Source organism: Neophocaena asiaeorientalis, unplaced genomic scaffold (assembly GCF_003031525.2).
Source record: "Neophocaena asiaeorientalis asiaeorientalis breed wild unplaced genomic scaffold, Neophocaena_asiaeorientalis_V1.1 scaffold55, whole genome shotgun sequence".
Lineage (NCBI taxonomy): Eukaryota > Metazoa > Chordata > Mammalia > Artiodactyla > Phocoenidae > Neophocaena > Neophocaena asiaeorientalis.
Genome location: NW_020175684.1, coordinates 873,911 through 896,935, shown reverse-complemented (window position 1 = coordinate 896,935; position 23,025 = coordinate 873,911). Strand labels below are relative to the sequence as shown.

Below are 23,025 nucleotides of genomic sequence, written 5' to 3'. Positions count from 1 at the left end.
AGAAATACAACTATTACAAGTGTGGTTTTTCTCTGATAGATGAGTTACAGTGGATATTTCTAACATGTGCAAAACTTATTTAGACACAGCTGAATTGCCCACTGGAAGGCCAAAAATGTGGAATAAATGAATTTGCTCCACTGCTTTAATCTCTTGGATCATTTCCAGAGTAAGTGTAAACTTCAATTTAGCTTACCACACAAAATCTACTGATTTATTCAGGAAGACAAAATTCATACAAATTGATACAAATGTACACACACACACATTCTTGCATGGGTCTATATGGTCCAAAGTAATAGAAGAGAGAGTAAGGTTTCGAGCAGTTGAAAGAAGGGGTCAATCAGTTTATATTGGCCTTATGGAAGAAAGGAGACTTGGGCTACACCTGAGAGGAATAGTTGTTACTGACGTACTGAAGAGGCAGTGGGGACCACCGTGTAAGTGGGAGAGATCCTGAAATTTCAGGGAGAAGGGACAGTAGATAATCATGAGTTGTCTTAGCAAAAGACTCTCTCTCTGGGCAATGGTCAGAGAAAGGGAAAACAATACCATATAAAGACGGTGACATGTATACACTGCTACATATAAAACAGATAACCAACAAGGACCTACTGTATAGCACAGGGAACTCTACTCAATACTCTGTAATGATCTATATGGGAAAAAGAGTGGATATATGTATATGTATAACTGATTGACTTTGCTGTACACCTGAAAGTAATGCAACATTGTACATCAACTATACTGCAGTAAAAATTTAAAAAAGAAAAAAAGAAAAGGTGTATCCAGATGATTGAGGATTACAAATTCTTGGTAAACAATCACAGGATTTATTCTTAGGACAAAAATTGGGAGTCCCTGAACACACTACTCTTTTTTAAAACCTTTCCAATGACCTGTTCCTAATAGGAAGGATGGAGTGGTTAGGAAGGATGGAACAGCAAGGGTAGGGTCTGCTGTTTGATTTTATTTCCTGAATATTGTTCTGCATTTCACAACACTTATTAGAAGTATGCTCTGAAAATACAAATACAACACCTATTCCTTTTTATTTTTCAAAGGTCAGCTTAAGGAACCCTTAGGACAGTCTCTCTACCATCTTCCAATAAGACAGAAGTTCATTATCCCAACTCCAGGAACTTATGCGTTTAGTAATTGACACCGGAAGAGTAATCCAACTCTGGATCAAGATAAAAGGCAAAACCAAGTCCCTTCCCCATTGCTTTGCCTCTCCTGCCCTGCAGCTGTTGCAGTTGTGGGTGGCACAGACGATGGGGAAAGCCTAGTCTCCCTCCCTCAAGTCCTGACTAAAGGAAGAAATGCATGGTGGGAGCTTGGAGGGAAGAGGTAGATCCCAGCAGCTGGTCTCCTATTCTGCCCAGAAAGATGGGTCGCCAAGAAAAGAAAAAGAAGTGCTAAATGTGGGCAGATCTAAGCTTAGAATGCAGCTGCCTATTTCCTCAGTCTCTGAGCAGCTGAAAAAGGACCAATGCCCACTAATTTCTATTTTGCCTCTTAATTTTGCCAACCAACTGGAGTTGTGAATTGCCTTAGTGAAAGCTCTTCATTATCTAACTGAAAAGATGAGGTTTAAAACAGCATACAACCATAACTTCCATTCTTACCACACGTAAACAGTCATTTGTTCCCCTAGATTATTGCAAACATATCTGTACTTTATTCACTTAAGATATTGAGACAACACCAACGATCATTCTTCAGAAACAAGAACTTTTTATTTGGTTAAAAGGAGCACAGAGACATTTGAAGACCAGATAGTTACAACTCTCTCTTGAGAAGAAGGAGCCACAAGCATTGAAGAAACTAGAAGATAGAACAGAGGCATCCCAGTTTACTCTCTCAGCCAAACGTGAACAGCGAACACGTGATCACTGATGCCCTCCAACCCATTTTTACACTAATTCAGTTTCTTTCCTTGCGGAAATGTCAGTGTGCTGTGCTTAACTGCACACTAGTGGTGACCACTCAACTAGTCTCAACTGTAAAACCGCCTTATATGCTGACAGAAGCTAAACGGAGCTAGGAAAAACCTTAGACAAACTCTGTAGGTATCGGCCTCCAGGGTCAGTCCCAGACCCCACACAACCATCTTTGCTTTGCTGGCAAGGTAGGGGCCAAATCGATTCTAGAATCCTCAGAGAGCTACTTGTGGTTACATAGGCAATACGTGAAGACATATGATTTATATCGTATATGCCACTTTTGTTGCTCTAGATTGAGTATATTATTGTTTATACAGCTATTAACAAAGTTATTACAAAATCTGTTGAATTTTAAATGCAAAATAATTGTAAGGCACATGTCTTGCACAACTGAAATTAGACAACTCTTGCCTCCAAGTAAAATATTTGACTAGATTTATACCACGGTTAATGAAATAACTTCTTATTTCTGAAGAGATTTCCTAAACCTACTCTGACCCAAAGCAGAGAAACTAAAAGGAGATGAGCCATTTCTAGAAAAGAAACTTTTTCTATGGTAATATATTTATGTGTGTATGAATTCAGTTGACAACAGTGATACATTTCTTTAATCAAAACAGCATGTATTTAAAAATGAAACACTGTAAAAATAAATACAAGAACAGTCCATTTTTATCTAACACTTATGTAAAGGAAAAATATTTTGCACACTGTAAACTTCAATTCAATTTACCTTACATTAACTAGATTACAACTTATGAAAGGTGAAAGAAACAAAAATAACTGCTTCCAATGCACATACTTCTCTGATGTGTTCATAGCAATTTAATCTGCATGGTCCATCCTATTTACTTGAAGTTTTGGTGCATCCTTTAGCAAAATAAGCATGTCTCACTCCATTATCAGCACAGCATTATTTTATAAATGAAATAATAAACATATAAAAATTATTTTAATATTTGCCTCAAGGGGGAGCTTACAGTTCATCTTGTACATCCTTTGAGATTTCAAGCCATTCCAAGCTAATGTTCTGATGCCATTCCTTATACAGATCCAGAATTACAAAACTCTATTTTCTTTTCTGGAGCCAAGTCAATGAATTATTATACTTCCATACCACTTTCTTTCCTGGTGCTTTTTGAAATCCACAGCGTGGACTGGTGTGGGCTAGTTTTTGTTCTTCCTTTACTGAAAAACAGAAGAAGTAATAAGTTCAATGTCTGAGACTTCTTATCAAACTAGGCATGTCTTGGTCCAACTGGAGATATGTCAGACCCTTATTATGAAAGCGTCTTTCTTCTCTCACCAGCATACTTTTTCATTCCTACAAAAAATTCTAGATTATTCCAGTATGTGAAGATGGTAATCAGTCTGTCTATCAGACATTGCAGAATTCCTTCAAAGAAAGAAATGAAGTCTTCCTAAACAAGCCTGAGTCATACAATTTTATAATATTATTTAACTGACTTCAATTTAACTGTGAATTTGTTACTAATAAATTACCATATCTAAATGATATGTTTTAGAGATTTGCACCCAATTAAGTAAGATCAGTACATCTCTATCTATGAAGTCATCTAACATGAATGGAAAATAAGCCAAGCAAAGTCTATGAAAAACATGAAAGTTTCCTAAATGGTTAAAACAAAAGGGTGGTTAAGTTATTAATGTGGCTTTTGTATAGCATTAGTATTTACTTAATTTAGGAGTTATTATGAGTTAAGGAAACAAGACTTCTTATTTGAACATGACATGGAATGACAGAAGCCATCATGTGTACCAGATTGGAATTTAAACTTTCTGCAAGGCATTCAGATGACAATGGAGTTGAGTCTTTGATGAAGTTTCTCCTTGCTTTCCTGGAAGAAAGGAAAAAGGGGAGGATCTAAGAGAGAATGAATTAAGTGCTAACAGCTTAATTTCAGAGGTAGTCTATGTTGATTTATTTTCTCACTCTGAGAATTTCAAACAAGTGAAAACTCCACGGGTCTTCAAAGTATAAAAACATGGAAGACTTGAGAATGAGCAGAATCTCCACAACAACACACTATTTGGAAGAAGGAAGACGAACTTCAGAGAAAACTCCAAAAACAGGTACTTTACTAATGTTAATTTTAGAAATGAGAAGGTCTACATAATTTTTTTCAAATTCTTTTTTTTTTCAAATTGATTTGTTATTTACAGCTCTTCTGTAACAGTTTGGCTGGGTTATGGGGGGATTTATATCAAATCCTCGCTCTACTTCATTGTTTGTTGTAATCATAAATTCTCTTTCCATCTATAGCCTTAGGAATTAAGGGTAAAAATTAGATATTTACTATTGTCTTTATTCTGCATAAAATATTGAAAAATAATTTTAAGTGTGTTGTGTTATATATATATATATATATATATATATATATATATATGAAAGTCAAGAGGGCAAAATATGTCACAATAGGTAGTATTAATTTGCCAGGCTTTATTTATCATTATTCAAAATGTCTTCTTTAAACAGCCAGTAAATCACGGGTTGGATTCTTTAAAAAATTTATGTGAACCATTTAGAGTTTACATCTATTTAATTTTTTTTCTGGGGCATTTTTATTTAGCAATTCTTTAGGGTTCATTTCAGGAAGAGAAGAAGATGAAGTAAAGTCAAAAGAGAAAAAATGACTTATTTGCAGGTCCTTCCCTGAAGGAAGCATTCTTTTAATCAGTTGTTATTTAAAACACTTTGACAAAGATGTCTAATTTATTCTAGCAAGCACGCACTAATTAAAATCCACATCTTTTCCTTTAATACATATTTATATTTCATACATTAATGTTTTAGTTTAATTGCGAAACTGACACATATGAAAAAATTTCACCTGTAACTCAGGGTATGCGTAAACAGATATAAAAGAATACTCTCAAGAATCTTGCTGTTAAGACATATCACTTTATTTCAAGATGCCTACTAAAAAGTAACCCATTTTTACCATTATACTATAGTTCCTATACTTAAAAGATCCTTTGGAAATAAAACAGAAGGCTATGAACTGAAATTTTGAAAAGGTACTACAAAGTTCACTTACAAAACTCAAGTCTTTCATACAAATTGAGGTCAGGATTGAAAGGTTTAGCATTAATGCTTATATTTAATAAAAAGAGACAGTGTAACATAGTTGCATATGTTGTGAGCTTATAAGCATTCACATTTCAGGTCCATCACACACATTAGCTATGAGACCCAAGGCAAACTGTGTGACTCATCTAAGCCACCGTCTTCTCAACTGAAAAATGGAAACAGAAGGATACCTACTTCATATGGCTTGTGAGGATTAAATGAGATAATTCATAATCCTATAATCAAGGTATATTTTATTAGATTATGTATACGGGTATGTACTGACAGACATGAAAATCAAAACTTTCTTAAGACAACTTAAAAATATAATTTCATGCTAAATTTTTAAAGAGTCCTGAAAACCTATTTAAAGCTTTTCAAGTTGTCTCTGCATATATGAGTTATTTACCTTTTATGCAGCATCTGGAAACAGCAGGTTCCGAAAGCAACCAGTATCAGTAAGAGCAATGGGATCGTTGGTATAACAACATAGATTAGATTGGGAATTATTCCTACAAAAGTAAAACAGTCTTAACGTAAAGAGATAGTTGAGGCAGGATTCTGACATGAAAGTTGTATAAAAACTTTCCAGAAAGTTAAGGCAAAGTATAATTATTATCAATAAGATTCCAAGTAAAATTCTCCCCAGAATACTGAATAATCTAATGAAATAATATAGTCATGTTTCATTAGAAATTAAAAACAAAATATACTGCATGGTTGCCACGCTCCACTTAAATGTCCATATTTCCAAAACTATTATTAAATCTTCAGTTAAGATAGGGACTGGTTTTTACAACATATTAATAATCTCAGTTATCTCGCTTCATTAATCCTTCTCAGTTATTACTTTGAGAAACAAGTACTGGTTATTAAAGAATAATCATGATCAAAATAATTGTTGATTTATTGGATATGTAATTATCCTAACTAATAAGCCCAGTGCCATGATGATATGCGTGACTCTCTGAGATTAAACCAAAATACATAAATATTAAATGATGATAGAGTCATAACCTAGAGACATAAGACTACAGAGGCATAAACACTTGATCTTCATTAAATTCTAAAATGAATCATCTTTTAATCCCATTCCATCACATTTGATAACGTTAGGTATTCTTGGTAAAATAAAAAAGTGCCACACTGATGTCCCATACAGCTTAAAATGACTTTATTAAACAATTTTTCAATGTCATAGGAGGGTAAATACTCCTAATGTAATTATTTACTGATCTATTTAATTAGATTTACATGTTCTGAATGGTTTTAAAATCAGACACCTGAAAGTGAAAAGCGCTAAAGTTTAATATCATGTCCATACAAGAAAAGCAAATTGGAAAACTATGCATTGAGCTAGCAAATTGAAAGCCATCATCATAATTAATCTAAATAATTCTGGTCAAAGTGGACAGGACTTAGATCAAACTCTCCATTTAACTGCACATCATTTCCTTTGTTAAGAGAAGAAAAATTAACTGAGGTCCAGTGATGGGGTATTTTGGGGATAATCTGCTATGTTTTCATCCACTCTTGAGCCTGTTAAGGTGACTGCAAGCATTTTAAGGATTCAAGACACATTTCCTTTCCTTTTCAAAAGACCATCATGATCCTTTACATATAAGAGTAAAGAAAAAAGAAAGTATTTCCTACTCTTTCATGGATTTTGCATCACCTGTGGAAAGACTTTGAGACTTTGGGTCTTTGGCTCAATCTTTACGAAGTAACTAGTATAAATTAATATTCCTGTCCAATTGGCATAGGGCCATGCTAAAACAAGCCCCTAAAGGATCCTAAGAGTAGTTTTTGACTAACGTGAGATTTGCACTGGGATTGCATTTTGTGTCTTTTGCAGACAGTGGTGTGCTGGAGACACAGAGCTGAAAGCTCATTGGATGCCTACTACCCAACCTGCTGTTCAGTGATGTCACTTGGTAGCTTGCAACTGACCAGGGTGGGAGTATCCACACCACAGAAAACTCAAAGTCTACAAATAAGGCTTTTTTAAGCCCAGCCCACCCCAGCCAATCCCTAAACATTTAACAGTACCCAACTGTTTACAGGCCACTGAATGCACCCATTTACATCATAACTCCTACATACTGGGGAAGATCCTTGTGGATCCACGTTTTGGTGTAGGATATACTTAGTTTAGTACTAGATACATCCACTTAAGTGAAAATAGAAAGAAAACAAAATAGGTTTTTCTGTTCAAAAACTAGCTTATCATCATTTGTTCTAACCTAGTCCTAAAGTAAATTTCCATAGGCCTATATTTAGTGCACTATTTCACCAAGCAACAAGAAAAGTTGGGGCCAACGTGAAGCAAAGTGTAAAAGTACATTTTCTTCTCTTGATAGGTGAGTTAGAGACATGTGAACTAATTACCTGCCTCAGTAACAACCACGTTTTGATGAGTGTCTCCAGGTTGATTTGTAAAATAAGTCTTTTCTATCGGAGCTGTTGGATTAATCTCTGTAAATAATAAGTGCAGTTGTCATACATAATGATAAACAAGACAAATGCAGATGAAAATAAAAGTTTATCATAAAACAAAATAAACATTGATTTCTGAAAAACTTCCAGCTAATTGTATTTTGAATTTAAATTTATATGAAATGATCTAACTATAAAGTCAATATTTAATTACCTCTGAATAAAGATCTCTTTGCAACTTGGATCCACTGGGTGAACTCCTGTAACCCCAAACTGCATTTAGCAATCCAGAGCATCTATGCTGATGATAACCGACTACAGGTAATAATGACAAAGGAGGTACAAAAGTAGGAAAAGATAGGCAAGAATTGGTGAGCATAACATGGGACACTAACTGCGATTCAAAGACCAGCAGGATTATTTCTGTACTATTATTGGTGTATAATTTAGATTTCTCATCGCAACAATAAGCAGCAGATAACTGCATATGGACTGCACCTGGAATTGATGATTCAAGTAAAAATGTTCTAAAGTACATTTCTGTCCCCTACAAACAATGTCATCTTAGATTTGCTTTCCAATAGTGTCTACTTCTTTAAAAAATAATCATAAATTAAGGCTTGCAAGTTGTTTCTTTCCCTGGTTTTACGAGGCAAGATTTCTTCAATTGTCACACACTTGAAAACTGTTGAAATGTCTTACAATGATCTGGTACTGCTCTCTTGCCTAATTTATTTTCCCCTAGGGCACTATTCATTAAATTAATAGTTCAGAGAAAATAAATTGAATTACAAAGAAAATAACCTGTAAATTTGTTTTCATTTGTTCCAAAAATATAATTCTGTTTATTTTTGTCAATTAATGGAAAAGAAAAAAAAACACATACAGCATCTTACATTAGTTTTAGAATATTAAATCATTTTAATGTCATGTTTACTCTAGTTTGGTCACATAGTCTCTATTCATTAGAAGCTTAATCATACACCATCCTATAATAATATTTATTATTCTTATACACATATATTACCCTGATACTTTGCCCGACACAGTCCTATCCTACACAGAATTTAGGCACTCTATGCCCCTAGGTGCTCAACTGGTATTTGCTGAACAAATAATACAGATATTATGCAATTTATCAACATAGAACTGGTTATCTTTAAAATATTTTAACAAACTTTACTGCAACTGCTGATTAAGTAACAAAATTTTAGAAACATAATCTCCTACATACTATTTTTAATGTCTAAGAGCGAGAGTACTTAATGTAGGGCTTCCCTGGTGGCGCAGTGGTTGAGAGTCCGCCTGCTGATGCAGGGGACGCGGGTTCGTGCCCCAGTCAGGGAAGATCCCGCATGCCGCAGAGCGGCTGGGCCCTCTGTGAGCCATGGCCGCTGAGCCTGCGCGTCCGGAGCCTGTGCTCCGCAACGGGAGAGGCCACAACAGTGAGAGGCCCTCGTGCCACAAAAAAAAAAAAAAAAAAAAAAGAGTACTTAATGTAATTTTAATAAATATAAAAATCAGATTCAGAAGTATCCCCTTAAAATGTCTTTGGATAACACTGATAGACCCAAGGAATAGATATTCAACGCACAGAACAGTAACAACAACAAAAAAAAAGGTGGAGAAGAGAGTGAGAAAACTCAGACGTGAATTATTCAGTTTCTGTAGAGCTAGGTTAATTTTTTACCACTTTGGATATCAGTAGCCATGCTATTAGACAGTATGCAGGAACAGAAGCAGGAGACTAAGTTCACGTGGTACTTTTGGTATAGTTGGAGAAAAAAGTTCAAAATAATCAATGTTATAATCTGTACATTGTAATTAGTCTCACTACTTGATCCTCCAATCCCCTCACCACTAAGAAGTTAACTACTTACCATCAAAAAAGAACTGACTATACAAGCAAGGAATTTAATCAAACCAACATCCTTCATAAATAAGACACTAAGCTCAAGGAAAGAAGGTTAACTACATAGAAAATATATAAAAATGAAAATATTTAAAGTAAAACAAAGTAGAAAAATTCTATACATTAATAATTCTAAGTACTTTTACACTGTAGAAGTGTACATGTGCTTCAAAAACAAAAAATACATGAAATAATCTTGTTAAAAAACCTATAGGTATTTGAAGATTTAGGTAGAATATAGAAGATAAATGAAAAACTAAGTTTATGTCTAAAACGCTCTTCCATGAGTAATATAAACCTAGACTACCTAATACAAAACAAGAGGATTCTGGGGAATAGTGACCTGAATAATGTGGTAAATATGATATAAAATAAAATAAAATACAAAGGGTCACCTAAAAGCTCAAAGAATGAAGATAATATTGTATTAAGAATACACTGTAATATACTTTGTTTCATTTAATAGTTTCAAGCACACAGTGTCACAAATTTAAAATATGAAAGAATTTCAACTTCATATTTTTCTAGGAAAAAAATTAAGACAAAGAACCTAAGTGTGTAACAGATATAGCTTTGCAAAGGCTTCTAGGAGGGTAATGATGCATTTAGCAACCAGGAGGCTTAAAGACTAAAATCACCAGGGATAAAGAAAGTAGGCTAATATACTCAAGAACAGGATAAACATAAGAGAAGGGTAAATCTAATCCCAATAATCCCTTGTGCTTTACAGTCTTATGAGGAAAAGAAGACTCGTGTAATTTCAACAGAATAATGGAAATAGCAGCACTTGATTGTAATTGCCTTCCAAGAACACATGTTATGAGGTCAAGCAGACAGCCCTTGGAAGAGTTCAAATGAAACTTCCAAACACTGAGAAGAGGAAAACAGAAAAAAAAAAAAAAAAAATCCTCATAGCCTAAATATCTAATTTGACTTTCTTTGATGATTAAAACGATGAGTTTACATCGTTCTGATTAGTCTCTCTTTTGGTCAGATATCGATTCAGTTGAGTTGTTCTAGTCAAAGTAACTCAAATTTACTATTTCAGCAGGAAACCACACTAGCGTAGCTCAGGTCAGTGTGATCTTCCCACGTGCTCCATACGGCAATAAGTTGGAGACTTCAAACAAAAGCGAACTGCCTGCCAAGGCATATTCCAAAGAATGAGGATCACGCGGAGAACGAGGCACACACCCCTAATTTTTTGCGCCATGGTTCTCTGACTTTCTGACTTTCACTGAGGAGCACAAACCAAGTATCACGTCATGAAATGATAAGCTAATGTCCCAGGAGAATGTTGCTTGCTTCCCTTAAATTCACCAGAAAATCTAAAGAACTACTGATCAGATGCGTAAACCTACAGGTACTTCACACACACTATACTAACTTTTGAAATATTTTAAACAGATATTTATTCTTCATAAAATCCATTTATAAAAACACAGTTTGGCCTTAATATTAGAAATAATTATTTTCTCTTAAAAAAACCCCTCTGGATGTTTTCTAGTTGCTCCCTTCTATTTAACTCATAGGGCAGTTTGCTTTATAGCCTAGTGTGCTTCAATACTTTGTCATCAAACTGCAAAGTAATTCCATGTTTCACAGCAGAAAAACAAAACGAGCCAAAGGTAGTGAAGGTTAAAGATAAAACTTAATATAAGCAAATATGCACAAAATCTCCTCCTACGGACTTACAATGCTTCCTACCTGGTTCATACTTGCAGATGTAATTGTGCTTCATGTTGCACCTGTCGTCATTCCACTGGTAAAGGTAGGGACCCCCAAGGCCAGGATTGGCTGTTGGCTGATGATACATCACAACACACTTTTCGCTTCCACAGGAAGGTTCATCAGTATACCAGTTTCTGCCAAGTACAGAGCAGCAGGAACACTTCTCAGTGACTTCGCCTGTTCTATTCTGACATCCTCTACAGATAACAGAAATCTCCCTTTGTCCTCTGCCCTCTGAGTACCCCCCTTTGCGTCCTCAGGATCCCTACTCACCGGTACTGGGAACTGCTTCCATCAGACCACTGGTACAGATCTGGGCAGGCACCAGATGTTTGCCCCTCTCCATTTCTCCAAAGCCCTATCCAGAAATCACCATCAGAAATCCCAGTTCCTGGCTTTGTCAGGTTTTGCAACATGCTTTCTATTAACTTCTGTTCTGCTTCATTCTCAAGGCTGAGAAGGACTCCCCCTTCGCTCTCACAAGCCAGGCGTGCCTCCTGAAAGCTCACTCGGCTGGATAGCTCATGGAAGTAGGCCATCTTGTAGCAGGGATGTTTGAAATCAGCAAAACATACCTTTTGGCCTGAAGAAAAAAGATGCCCATGTACTGATTATCTGAACTCTATTCATAATGCTACTTACTACAAATTAAAATGAAAGAACCAATCAAAACAGAAACAATCTGCCAAGAATGCTTCTCCCATTGAACCACTGCATAAAGTTTATTTTCTAGATTCTTATTTCAATTTACAAAAGCAAATTGATTCCCTAATAAACTTGTAACATAAACTTTTAAACACAGTATATCAAGGAAATTTTTGTAAAGGGAAGTCATAATTCTCCTGGCTTAGATTTTGTAAACTGACACCATAGTGAGTGAAAGTAGCTAAAAAAATTGTCAGGTATACACAGTAAAGGAAGCTAAAAGGTCAAAATTATGAAATAAGAATCATAATTCATAAAGGAATTATTAAAAACAAGTTAAAAAAGCAAATTTACATAAGATATCATGAAGTGAATACATTTAAATAATTGAAATTTAAATAAAGTGGCAAATTTAAGTGTAAATATTTGTTTTTATTGTATATATCTGAGAGCAAATACATTAAAATTGAAAGTTAATAGAAGTCAGAATGAAGGTAACGCTAATAATAAACAATTTATTGGGGACTTCCCTGGTGGCGCAGTGGTTAAGAATCTGCCTGCCAATGCTGGGGACACGGGTTTGAGCCCTGGTCCAGGAAGATCCCATGTGCTGTGGAGCAACTAAGCTCGTGTGCCACAACTACTGAAGCCCACACGCCTAAATCCCGTGCTCCACAACAAGAGAAGCCACCGCAATGAGAAGCCCATGCACTGCAACGAAAAGTAGCCCCCGCTCGCAGCAACTAGAGAAAGCCCACGCACAGCAATGAAGACCCAACACAGCCAAAAATAAATAAATTTTTAAAAACCAATTTATTAATATAATATTGTATTAGAAGTGACAGGTTAACTTTCTAGAGTACTTATAGAATACTCAGAATTTGAAGGTGAAATTGAAAATGTAATTTTTATTTTCACTGGTATTTTAAAGGTTTTTAAAAATTACAGCACTCAGTTTAACCATCTATCCTGATATCTATTAATGATTTTAGAAGTCACTATATAGAGAATATAAACTTGTGTCAAGATATTAAATGGAACCACAAGTTAAGCTTAAAATAATTCTTGAGACCTCTTAATGAAATATCACCTTTTATTATCAAGCTTCATTGCTGTGACATCACTATACTTCTGCTCAGACTACATCAGTGAAGACTTAAATACATAGGCAAGGAAAGTTTGACTTAAAAGCCCTCTTAAAATTGAATTTCACATACCTCTAGGAATTGAGCACAATGAATATTCCTAATTACTTAGTGACATAACTACAAATATGAATGATCATATTGGGTCATAATACAGCCATATATGTAACAGGGATATTACAGTGTACAGGATTTAGCAGTGGAATTCCTATTGTTGTTGCATGTGGGATCTTCCCAGACCGGGACACGAACCCGTGTCCCCTGCCTCGGCAGGCAGACTCTCAACCACTGAGCCACCAGGGAAGCCCTACACCTACCTCTTTTTACCACCAAATATGTATGCCAAGATTATAGACGCAATCTCCAGAACAGTCACGCTGTTTTGTTTTGTTTTTCATTAGCTTCCTTGGTTCACCTCTGATCTCTGCTGTCAACTTTAAAAACTGCCGTGGATCCCTCTCTGTCACTGTTCCTTAACCCCAGCCTGCTGTCCACAGCTTCCACTACCCTTTTAGTCCCTCTGATTTCAGCTTGAGGCTTGACCTTGGAAAATAGACTATCTAGTATTTTATGTAAAATTAAGGCAAATTACTTCATGCTAAGAAATCAAGGCATAGTTTCACTGCTTACAATTCTTGTTGGGATTGAAGGCTTTTTCACTATGCATTTAATTTTGTAGCCAATCAAGAAAATTTGACAGTAGTGAAGGGCTTGGGGTGGGTGTATTATATTTAAACATTGGCAAAAAAAGTAAAGCATTCAAGCTTTGTATTCTTAATTACAGTATATCACACTGAGCCAGCGTCGGTATCACATCCATTCTCCCCCAGAATCAGCAATTAATGACTGGTGATGACACTTAGAGGCAGGAGGGAGCAGAAATCAGTGGAAGGCCATTAACCTCACAACAGTGTTTGAGTAGTAGGCATTCAATAAGCTGACACTGCTGAGAACAGCCAACTAATAACAGAGCAGTTCCAGCAATGCAAGCAAGACAGCCAGTTGTCCTCTTTGTCTCATTAACTGTGATCTGGACCCAGGAGCAACACACTGAATAATAAGAACAAATTAAGAGACTGCCCCAACTAATTGTTAATGAAAAATAACAGGCTCCTATGAGTGACCACGGGGAAACTGGAATTAAAGAGACGTCAAGAGGACAAACCAGTCTGAAACAAATAATCCTGGAGAGATGACCATGGAAGTCCCAATGGTTGATCCTAATACAATTATTATGTTTTAAAAACTTCTCCTAATTTATTATTAGGGTTTGTGATGTCTTCATTGTTTAAAATGGTTGTTCCTGGAAATACTCTAGCAATGCCATTAAGCCTAGTGATTTTTATGCCTGTATTTTTAAAGCAAGCTCTGTTTCCATTTTTATCTTCTACATCTTTTTCATATTTCTAAGTCTCAAAATATATCTGGACTACATTCCCTTGAGTTTTCAGTTTGTTCAGTTTTTTACTCCAAGAACTCTCAGACTTCAATTTGATTCCAGCACTTGTGAAATATTAAGTTGTCCAATGAGATTGTTTTGCAAGATAATAGAAAGAAGCCAAATTTAAAAAAAAACAGATTAGCCAGAAGTTTTAATGAGTAAAAATTATTTATGTAACAAAGCCAGCACAAGTTCGGAAAATGCCTAGGTATGACATATATGCTAAAAGTCTCTTCTCATTATCTTTGACGTACTAAAAACAAATGCAGCAGAGATTTATTACTTATGGTGAGAATACAAGAATGATGATGAAAATTACCTTATTTATAAAATTAAAATAGCACTTCTAATTAAATACATAAGAGAGCTTTAAGTGTCTTGTAGAAATTCCTAATACCACTATTAGGTACTAGGAATGTCAATCTGTAGATAAATGTTAGTCTGTAGAGAAATAATAACAATAATAATTAAAGAAAAATCCATAGACAGGGATTATATTTAAAATAATTAAGAACTAATACTGCACAAGCCCTGGATCACAGCCAGCCTTGGCACTCTCTATGCCGGGCATCCTCGCTTTGGCTGTGGATGATGGAATGGTCCAAGGGTCTTAGATGAGGGGATGCAGACTGTAGTGGCTGCATAGCAGGGGGAATCTCAGAGGATCAGGACAGCGGCCAATTACCAACTACAGACAGATATTAACTCCAAAGTGCATTAATTGAATATCAGCTGTGTCCACAGATTTTAAACTGAAAAGTCACTAGCAGTTCAGATCTAGCAAAGCAGTTTTAAGGAAATTATAGATACATTGTAGTTTTTATGGTATCTCTATATAAAATCAGTTAAAGCTGACACTGGGAATTTCTTCATATCCAATTCTCTTTTACTACTGATTTCCACCTTATGGTGCAAATTTGGTCCAAGTTGCAGCAAAATCAGCAGAAACAGCAGCTACTGAACTGCTCACCACGATTTCAGCTGATCACACTTGGCTGTAATAGCAGTGGAACTCCCAACAGCTGGGAAACAAATGTTGTCCTAATTCCCAGAAAAGTCCCATTAATACGGATCTTCTCGAAGCAACTTTCCCACTTCGGTAAAGGCTAATCTTCTTAGGGAACACTTATAATTAGCTCCTTTCTCATTCTGTGAGATCACATAGAGAATTTCCTTTTCTCTTACTTTTAAATATTATATTCAGATAAAATCCTCCATCGACTATTTTGACCAGCAGAAAGCTAGTCTTCCATCTACTACAACTGATCTTCCATCTACTATCCTACCACCCATAAAATATTCAGATAACCATATAGTAGTTTTTATCACACTAACGCTACCTTGATACTGTCTAACAATAATTTACTAAATGTTACCTAACACCTGTAGTGGGAAACCTCCCTTGATTGTTGGCTTATGTGCAAGAAAGACCTTTCACCCAGGATTCTACACCTCCTGGTTTCATACATACACACACACATGCACACACGCACACTCACACACAACTACATACATACACATGCACTTTAATTTAGAGATAATTTTCAGTATTGCCTACTAAAATAAACATTCCTATCATTATCACAGCTAAGATCCTGCTACTATTTCCATGCATAGATAATTCTGTCCTTTTTCTCAGTCATGAAGATTCCTTTAGAGCTAAATATTGGCAGAGTTTTCGATGCTTTTAGCAACAATGTAAAAGCAGGGCCAAACTCATAAAGTCATGGCAGTTTACTTTTTTCTTCCTGAATAGAAAGGATCTATGACTTGGCTTTGATTTGCTTACATTTATCAATTTTCTGGAAGTTGAGTCTTCATTTAGTTATGAAAGTAAGAACCTTTTTCTTATACCTCACACTATAATCATATATTGTCAAATTAAATAAGCATTGAATTTATATCATATTTTTCAGTAAAAACATGGAAGATTATGAATTCCTGTTATTCAGTTATGATCTACCTTTAGTTGCAAAGAAAAAAACAAGTTGTACAAAAGAGGACCTACATGATAAATCTTCCCCAAAGCAGACTGACCAGACTTTTACTAGAATCCCACAGAATAATTTGTTTTTCATAATTCTTTCTTACTCTACTCAAAATCAAAGGAATAAATATGCTGCAACTACAACATACAATGTGACATGACCTCCAATAGTAAAACTTTCAAACTAAAAAAGGGAATGTTCTCAATCATAAGTATTCTGCTTACAGTGTTCAATATTACACCTACTTTTTAAGACATTTCCTTATAAAAATGTTTTGTTGTAATAAATTTTATTTTTTCAGGAGATTTTATAATGCAACTAATTGCATAGTGCACTATTAAGATTGTGCTCGAATCCGTTTTCCTATATTGATAAACAACCAAAACTGTAGTCTTGGTCATTGTTTGCATGATGGTGGCATCTGCAAGCCCTACATCTCCACCTGGGAAGTATCACAAACTTTCTGAGAAGGGGATGAAATTTATTTTTTTAATCCAGTATTTGAAATCAAGATCTAGACAATAAATTGTAAACCAAGTAGATAAATTGTAAACTGCGTGAGTGAAGAATTCAAGCATTCAATCACTAAGAGCTGGCTTGGAATCCCAGAACCGTACTGGAACTGTGGGGACATTGGGGACATTATTTAAACTTTCCTGACCTTAGTTTTCTCACCTAAAAAGTGAGAGTGGTTAGGAGTTTTAAAGAAATAATGACAATAATAATAGCCTGACAGGGGACTTCCCTGGTTGTCCAGTGGTTAAGACTCTGCGCTTCCACTGCAGGGGGCACGGGTTCAATCCCTCGTCAGGGAACTAAGTCCCACATGCCATGTGGCACGGCAAAAAAAAAAAAAAAGCCTGACATTTATCAATAGTTTAGTGTGCAGGGCCTCACTGCTAGCACAATCCACACCTTTGGGTAAATTAGGAAAGATGATCTCTCCTGGTGATACAGGCTGCTCAGCTTGAAAAAGTTATGCTCTCCTCCAGGTTGCCTCAGCTGCAGGCACAGGGACTGCCACGTTGAGCGCCCCCTCACAGCTTCCTGGCCGGCAGCTGTGTCCATGAAACAACCTGCACTACTGTGTTTGAACCCCTTTAACCCTGCAACAACTCTGTGATGAAGGTGCTTTCATCCCATTTTAAAAATGAGGCAAGGGAGGCATAGAAAAGTTAAATAATTTGCCAAACTCACATGGCTCATAAATGGTAAAGGGTTTAGAACCAAGCAGACTGGCTCCACAGCTCATACATGTCCCCAGATTTCTATGCTGCCTCCATGGATGTCTCAGATATATTTTTCTAAGGTGAAGAATTTCATGAATAAAGGGATTGATTAATAGGTACATTATTACTATGACCTATGTTACCATGTTCAGCATTGGTCTCTTATTGATACCGGATGGCTAACATATACTAGGGGTTGTACATTGAGGGTTTGTTTCTAAGCAGAATGTAGATTTTCTTTTACTGAACACTTAGACACAGGATCCATATTGGAACATCTATCTCAGATTTTCAGACCCTTTATGTCCTTAATGATTTTTTTTATCTAGCCCTTCTATTTTCCAAGTAAAACAAACAAGGTCCAAACTGAACTTTTTCCCAATTGCAAGGAGTCAAATTGTCAGGCTGTGTTACATTATCAGTAATATGTTAAAACAGTGAAAGAAACAATCTTGTGTCCATCCGTCCACCTGTGTGCAAAGTACCTAACAGAAGAGAGAGGGTTGGAGAAAGCAAAATTTCTAGTGAGACCATCAGCTGAATTTCCACTTTGGACACCTTTATACAACACTGTCCACTTTCTAATGTTAATGTAACAAATATTGCCATCTTCCAGAAAAAGAATTACAAAAACAAAACCATAAAATGATGAAAAACAGCCGTTAAGGATTAATGGCTATGGTGAATGTGTAGTTTATTATATGACTGGTAATAAGATTAATTTGTTCCTTTCTTGCCCAAGAGATACTTAAAGTAATTGCATCTCTGAAAACTGCACTGTCATCACTTTATGCTTTTGATGATGTCATGGAAAATAGTACCATAGGCTGGAATACGCTCAGCAGTTTTTTCTTTTAATTTTAAAAAGTTTTTGTATCTCCCTTGATCTAGGTTACTGGTCACCACCCATGATTTTGCAATATTCTGTGGCATTCGCATGATCAAAACGGAAGTGTCCAAATCGCCCAGTCTTCTAAATAAAATGTTTGCCAATTTAAATAAGTTCAAATTAATACATTTTAAAATGTTCTGCAGAAATGTGGAGGTACCATGAAATACACTTAATGCTTTCTGCAGCATAAACAGGTTGATGGATCACTGCTGTGTGCACTAAAAAGAGAAAGCAAAAACAAACATACACATTACTGCAAAACACCTCAAATGCTTAAGAATATGCATGTGCTCTTCAAACATATCCTCCCATCTCAGAGACCTGAATTTTGAACTCTTCTTTTTCATATGTATCCTTATACCCAAAAGTAAAATCCTCTTACCTTTGTTCTAAAGGTGTCATTACCCACCAGTCACTTCACAGATTTAAATGATGGCAGAACCCAGAGATATCCTCTACACATCTGTGTGTACAACAAATCAGTACAGGTCCAAGACCTTAAAAGTAGTTCCCAAGTTAGAATCACAAATTCACTAAAAAAATATTTGATCATTATCCTTATAGTTTATATTTTTATTGCCTATCCATGAATCAAAATAAGCATAGCCAGTAATCTACACAAATACTTTTCTATTACTGCTAGCTGCTATTAAATCTTATGGGGCAGATTATGATGATGTTTGAAATGTTATTTCTCATTTAAATATTTTCACTTCATTTATAAATAATGCTCTCAACTTTAAAAAGGGTGGTGTAGCTAAAAGTATCAGAAAGTATCTTATTGAATAAAGTACTAAAATGAGAATTACTATAAAGCATTATTTTGAGAGTTCCTGTCTTTTTTTCTGCAGTAATTATTTTGGTACACTGAATAGAAATTATAAGTGGTTGTGCTGATATTCAATAATTAGAAAATGTATTCCATATATTGTAAGTATGCTCCTAATAATGGCCCCAAAGAGTTTGTTTCACTTGACAGACAGCTGAGTAGAATTTTGGTAAATGGTCCCTAACGGCATGAAAAAGTTTATGTACTTCTCAAAGCTTAACATCAACCAGGGAGACATTAGACCTACTTCTTCCAAAATGTCAGGCTTTAAACTCCTCTGTACTCATGCCATTATGGTTGAAATACATATTGTAAAAAATTAGTCTTCAAAGGATAAAATCACAAATCAATTTCTAATGGTTAAATTTCAATGTGAGTTTGCAAGGTCAAAGACAATTAAATTATTCATAAGAAAAACATAACTGTTTTAATATCAAGTAAACATCATCATTTATGTTAAATCAAATAGATCATGTTCAGTTAATTAGAAATTTTCCAGATGGCACCTACAAGATGCCTATAAATACTTAATAGGAAAACAGAGCAAAAGGTTTGCAGCAATTTATGCAATAATAGAACACAAAATAAATTTTCATCAACAATGTTTTCAAGTTTTTGTTTTTTTAACTTTATGTATTCTTTTTCTCCCTTTGCAAAGTTTAAGGCATACAATAAGAATATACCTAGTGGATACTATTTAAGTCAATGAAGTGTTTCTATGTGTTTAAGAAACACCTTATGCTCAAAGCCTGATCTCTGCTGTTAATTCATCTGCAAGAATAAATCTGACAGAGACAAGGGCAGTCAGATAAGTAATTTACACATTCAGATGAGTTTTATGGTGAACTTATTTTTAAGCTAAAATAGGGGGAATGGGATCTAATGCTATGGCTTTTGTAACCTCCTTGTTTGATACTGTAAAGTTTTCATTTTATAAATGAATAATAATAACAGCCTGAAAAAAATGTAAGCAACACGCACTTCCAAGTGACATTTCACAATGTATTTAATTCCAGTGTCTCCTGAGGGCCAAAAAGTTAGTGGAGAGTGATTGATAACCAGACATTGAAGGATTATATTCAGAAGATGTAGAACATCACATTGCTGAGGGAAGATCAGTAACGATTAAGCTTAATATGCCAGTTTCTAAAGGTCTAGTTTCACTACTGATTAAGTCGCTGTTAGCTGTCATCTACCTCTACCTCTAGTGACACCTGTTACACAGATGCACAGAATGTGAAAAGGAACTCGTGCTTTTTACATTAAAAAAACTTCCCACACTTAAAACACATGCCCACATAAATTCAACAAATATTTATTGCAACACTTTAATTAGCATCACAAGAGATTTCAATAAGGATAGCTATGCTCAATTTTCCTGTAAGGTCCTATTCATTCATCCTAGGCTTTTGAGAATCTTTATGTTTTTTAAGAGACCTTCCCCAAAAGTAAGGGAGAATGAATGCGACACGAATTGCTCAACAATAGGACAATGAAAGTGGAAGGAAAAGAAAAATCAAAGCCAGCTCCGGGAAGCTTGCCAATTCCGATCCATTTCCCTTGCACTGACTCGACCGACCTAATTGGGCACCTACTGTGTGCACAAACCTGCATCGATGACCATGTACACCTCAACCCAACTCGAACAGACTTCATGTTCTGAGAAGTCCCCAACTTGGAATGAGGTGTGTAAAGACGTCCTCACACAACGACCAGTGCCCTGGTCTTTGTCAGCCCTCCTGAGAACAAAGGCTGCATGCCCCTGGGTCTGTGAGCCCCACACGGCGAACAGGTTTGGTCTCGGAAATCATCTGAGTGAACCCTGTGCGGGCGAGGACTGAAGTCGAGCCAGGACGACAGGGGGTGGCATTTCTGCAGCGGTTCCTCTGTCTCTGGGCTCCCTCTGCCTAGGCCGTACCCCACCCCTTCTACAGGTACCAGCCCTACCCTGCGGCCAACTCTCTTACAAAGAAAGTCGACATTAGTCCTAGACAACGCTGTACTGCTCAGGATGAAGCGGGGCTCGCTTCTCAGCTACTGAACCTGGCGCTTCCAAAACAGTTAAACTTTTCTGTGTGTTTAGCGTGGCTGGGGAGAAAGAATACAATCAATTCCCCCCTGCCTCCTCCGGCCCCCTACCTACCCCGCACGGGTTTCCAACCCCTCGGAGAGCCTCCACCCCAGTACTGGCCGGTCCGCACCGCCCTCGCGCCCCTCCGCCCCCTCTCCCGGCTCGTGCGCTCGGCGAACTGCCCCAGACTCACCGCTGACCACCCGGCGGCAGAAGGCCCCGTGGCCGCAGAGCAGTGCGGCGCCCAGCAACAGCGAGACCACGCGGCTCATCGCGGCGCGGCGGCGGCGGCTGCGGCGGCAGCAGGTGTGGCGTGGAGCGAAGGGGCCTCTGCCCGCCGCGCAGCCGGGGCTCTAAGCCCGCTGCCTCCCTGCCTCCCCGCGGGGCCCTACTCCGGCCGCCCGAACCCGGCTGCCCGGCCCCCTGCACGCATCGCCTCTGGCCAGACCTGGCGCCGGGCGCGCTGGTGCCGCGCGCGAGTGTGCCGGGCTAGAGCGCACGACCCTGCGGGTGCGCGTCTCGGGAGAGGCAACAGAAGTTAGGGGGTCCCGTGTCTATCCCAGAGGTGAGGCAGGAGCCGCGATTTGGACCCCACCGCACCCTTGGCGCCTCTCCTCGGCCTCTGGCAAGTGAGGGGCTGGGCCCATGCGACCTCCTGGTCGCGGCTCCCGTAACAGCAAAGCAGCAGCTCTGCGCTGGAGGCGCCGTCTTATATACCCACATGCCGAGGTTCCAGCCCCTCGCGAGTAATAATTTTTAACTACTTCGTCTCTTCTGTCATGCGGAGCATCCTGGCCCCTCCCCTAAAAACTAGAGCCACTTTGCAAACAGTCCAGTCAGCGGCCCCACCTCCTCTCCTCCGCACCTCCCAGTTTCCTGTTTCCATTCGCTAGCCGACTGGATACTCATTTGTGTAAAATGTGACAGCTTTGCTATTAAACTCTGGCGAAAGTTGGATCCATTTGATTTTCTCAAAGATTAATATCCACGGGGATGCCAAGTTGTGGGGCCTTTTTTTTTTTTTTTTTTTCCTGTGCTCAATTGTTTGCTCATATGTATTGCTAGATGCAGGGCACTAGCCACTATTTAAAATGGATTGGCGGAGTGGGAGCCAAAACATGCTCCGTGAATTATACAGCGTGGCAGGTTTTTCTCCACCTAGGTTCTGCAAGTAGATTACTTCCAAGCAGGCTGTTTGACTAAGTTGCCAAGGAGTAAATTAAAGAGAATATTTGAAAGTTTTCCCAACTGATTTCAACCTCAGTCTTTATAGCTCTAGGGAAAACCATCAACATAAATTTTCTGAATACTTGGGAATTTCCTGGACATAAAGGTATGTATTTCTTTGTAATCATCTATCAGTGACCTGGGATTTATATCAGAAGTAAACCATTCTAAAACCTACAAAGGCACTTGTCCATAACATGACTTGGTCTTTATTGTAATAACAGTCCACCCGAGGATGCTGCATTTTCCTGGAGTATTGAAAAGCAGTTCATGAGAGTTTTATCTATATCTAGTCCATGATAGGAACCCTGAGGAGGCTCCCATAATGGGCTTCAGTAGAACTGGTATTTTCCCATTACGTTGCTTTAAATGCACCAGGATTTGTTAAACGAAATCCTTTGGTTTTAACGATTTTGAAATCCTTTGGTTCTTACAGCACCTC

General features: G+C 37.2%; 1 protein-coding gene across 2 annotated transcripts; it reads right to left on the bottom strand.

The window, feature by feature from the left end:
- Positions 1–1,720: 1,720 nt before the first annotated feature.
- CHODL (chondrolectin) lies at positions 1,721–22,018 on the bottom strand. 2 transcript variants are annotated; one of them, XM_024732025.1, is made up of 6 exons: positions 21,550–22,018; positions 11,390–11,699; positions 11,093–11,250; positions 7,426–7,512; positions 5,447–5,549; positions 1,721–3,134 (listed from the first exon to the last, which is right to left on the bottom strand). In XM_024732025.1, the coding sequence occupies exons 1-6, from the start codon at positions 21,626–21,628 to the stop codon at positions 3,050–3,052; spliced, it is 822 nt and encodes a 273-aa protein (XP_024587793.1). In that variant the 5' UTR covers positions 21,629–22,018; the 3' UTR covers positions 1,721–3,049. The 2 variants fall into 2 exon arrangements, with proteins under 2 accessions (XP_024587793.1, XP_024587794.1); XM_024732026.1 differs by lacking the exons at positions 5,447–5,549; positions 21,550–22,018 and having other exon boundaries at positions 3,016–3,134; positions 11,390–11,655.
- Between the last annotated feature and the right edge of the window lie 1,007 nt (positions 22,019–23,025).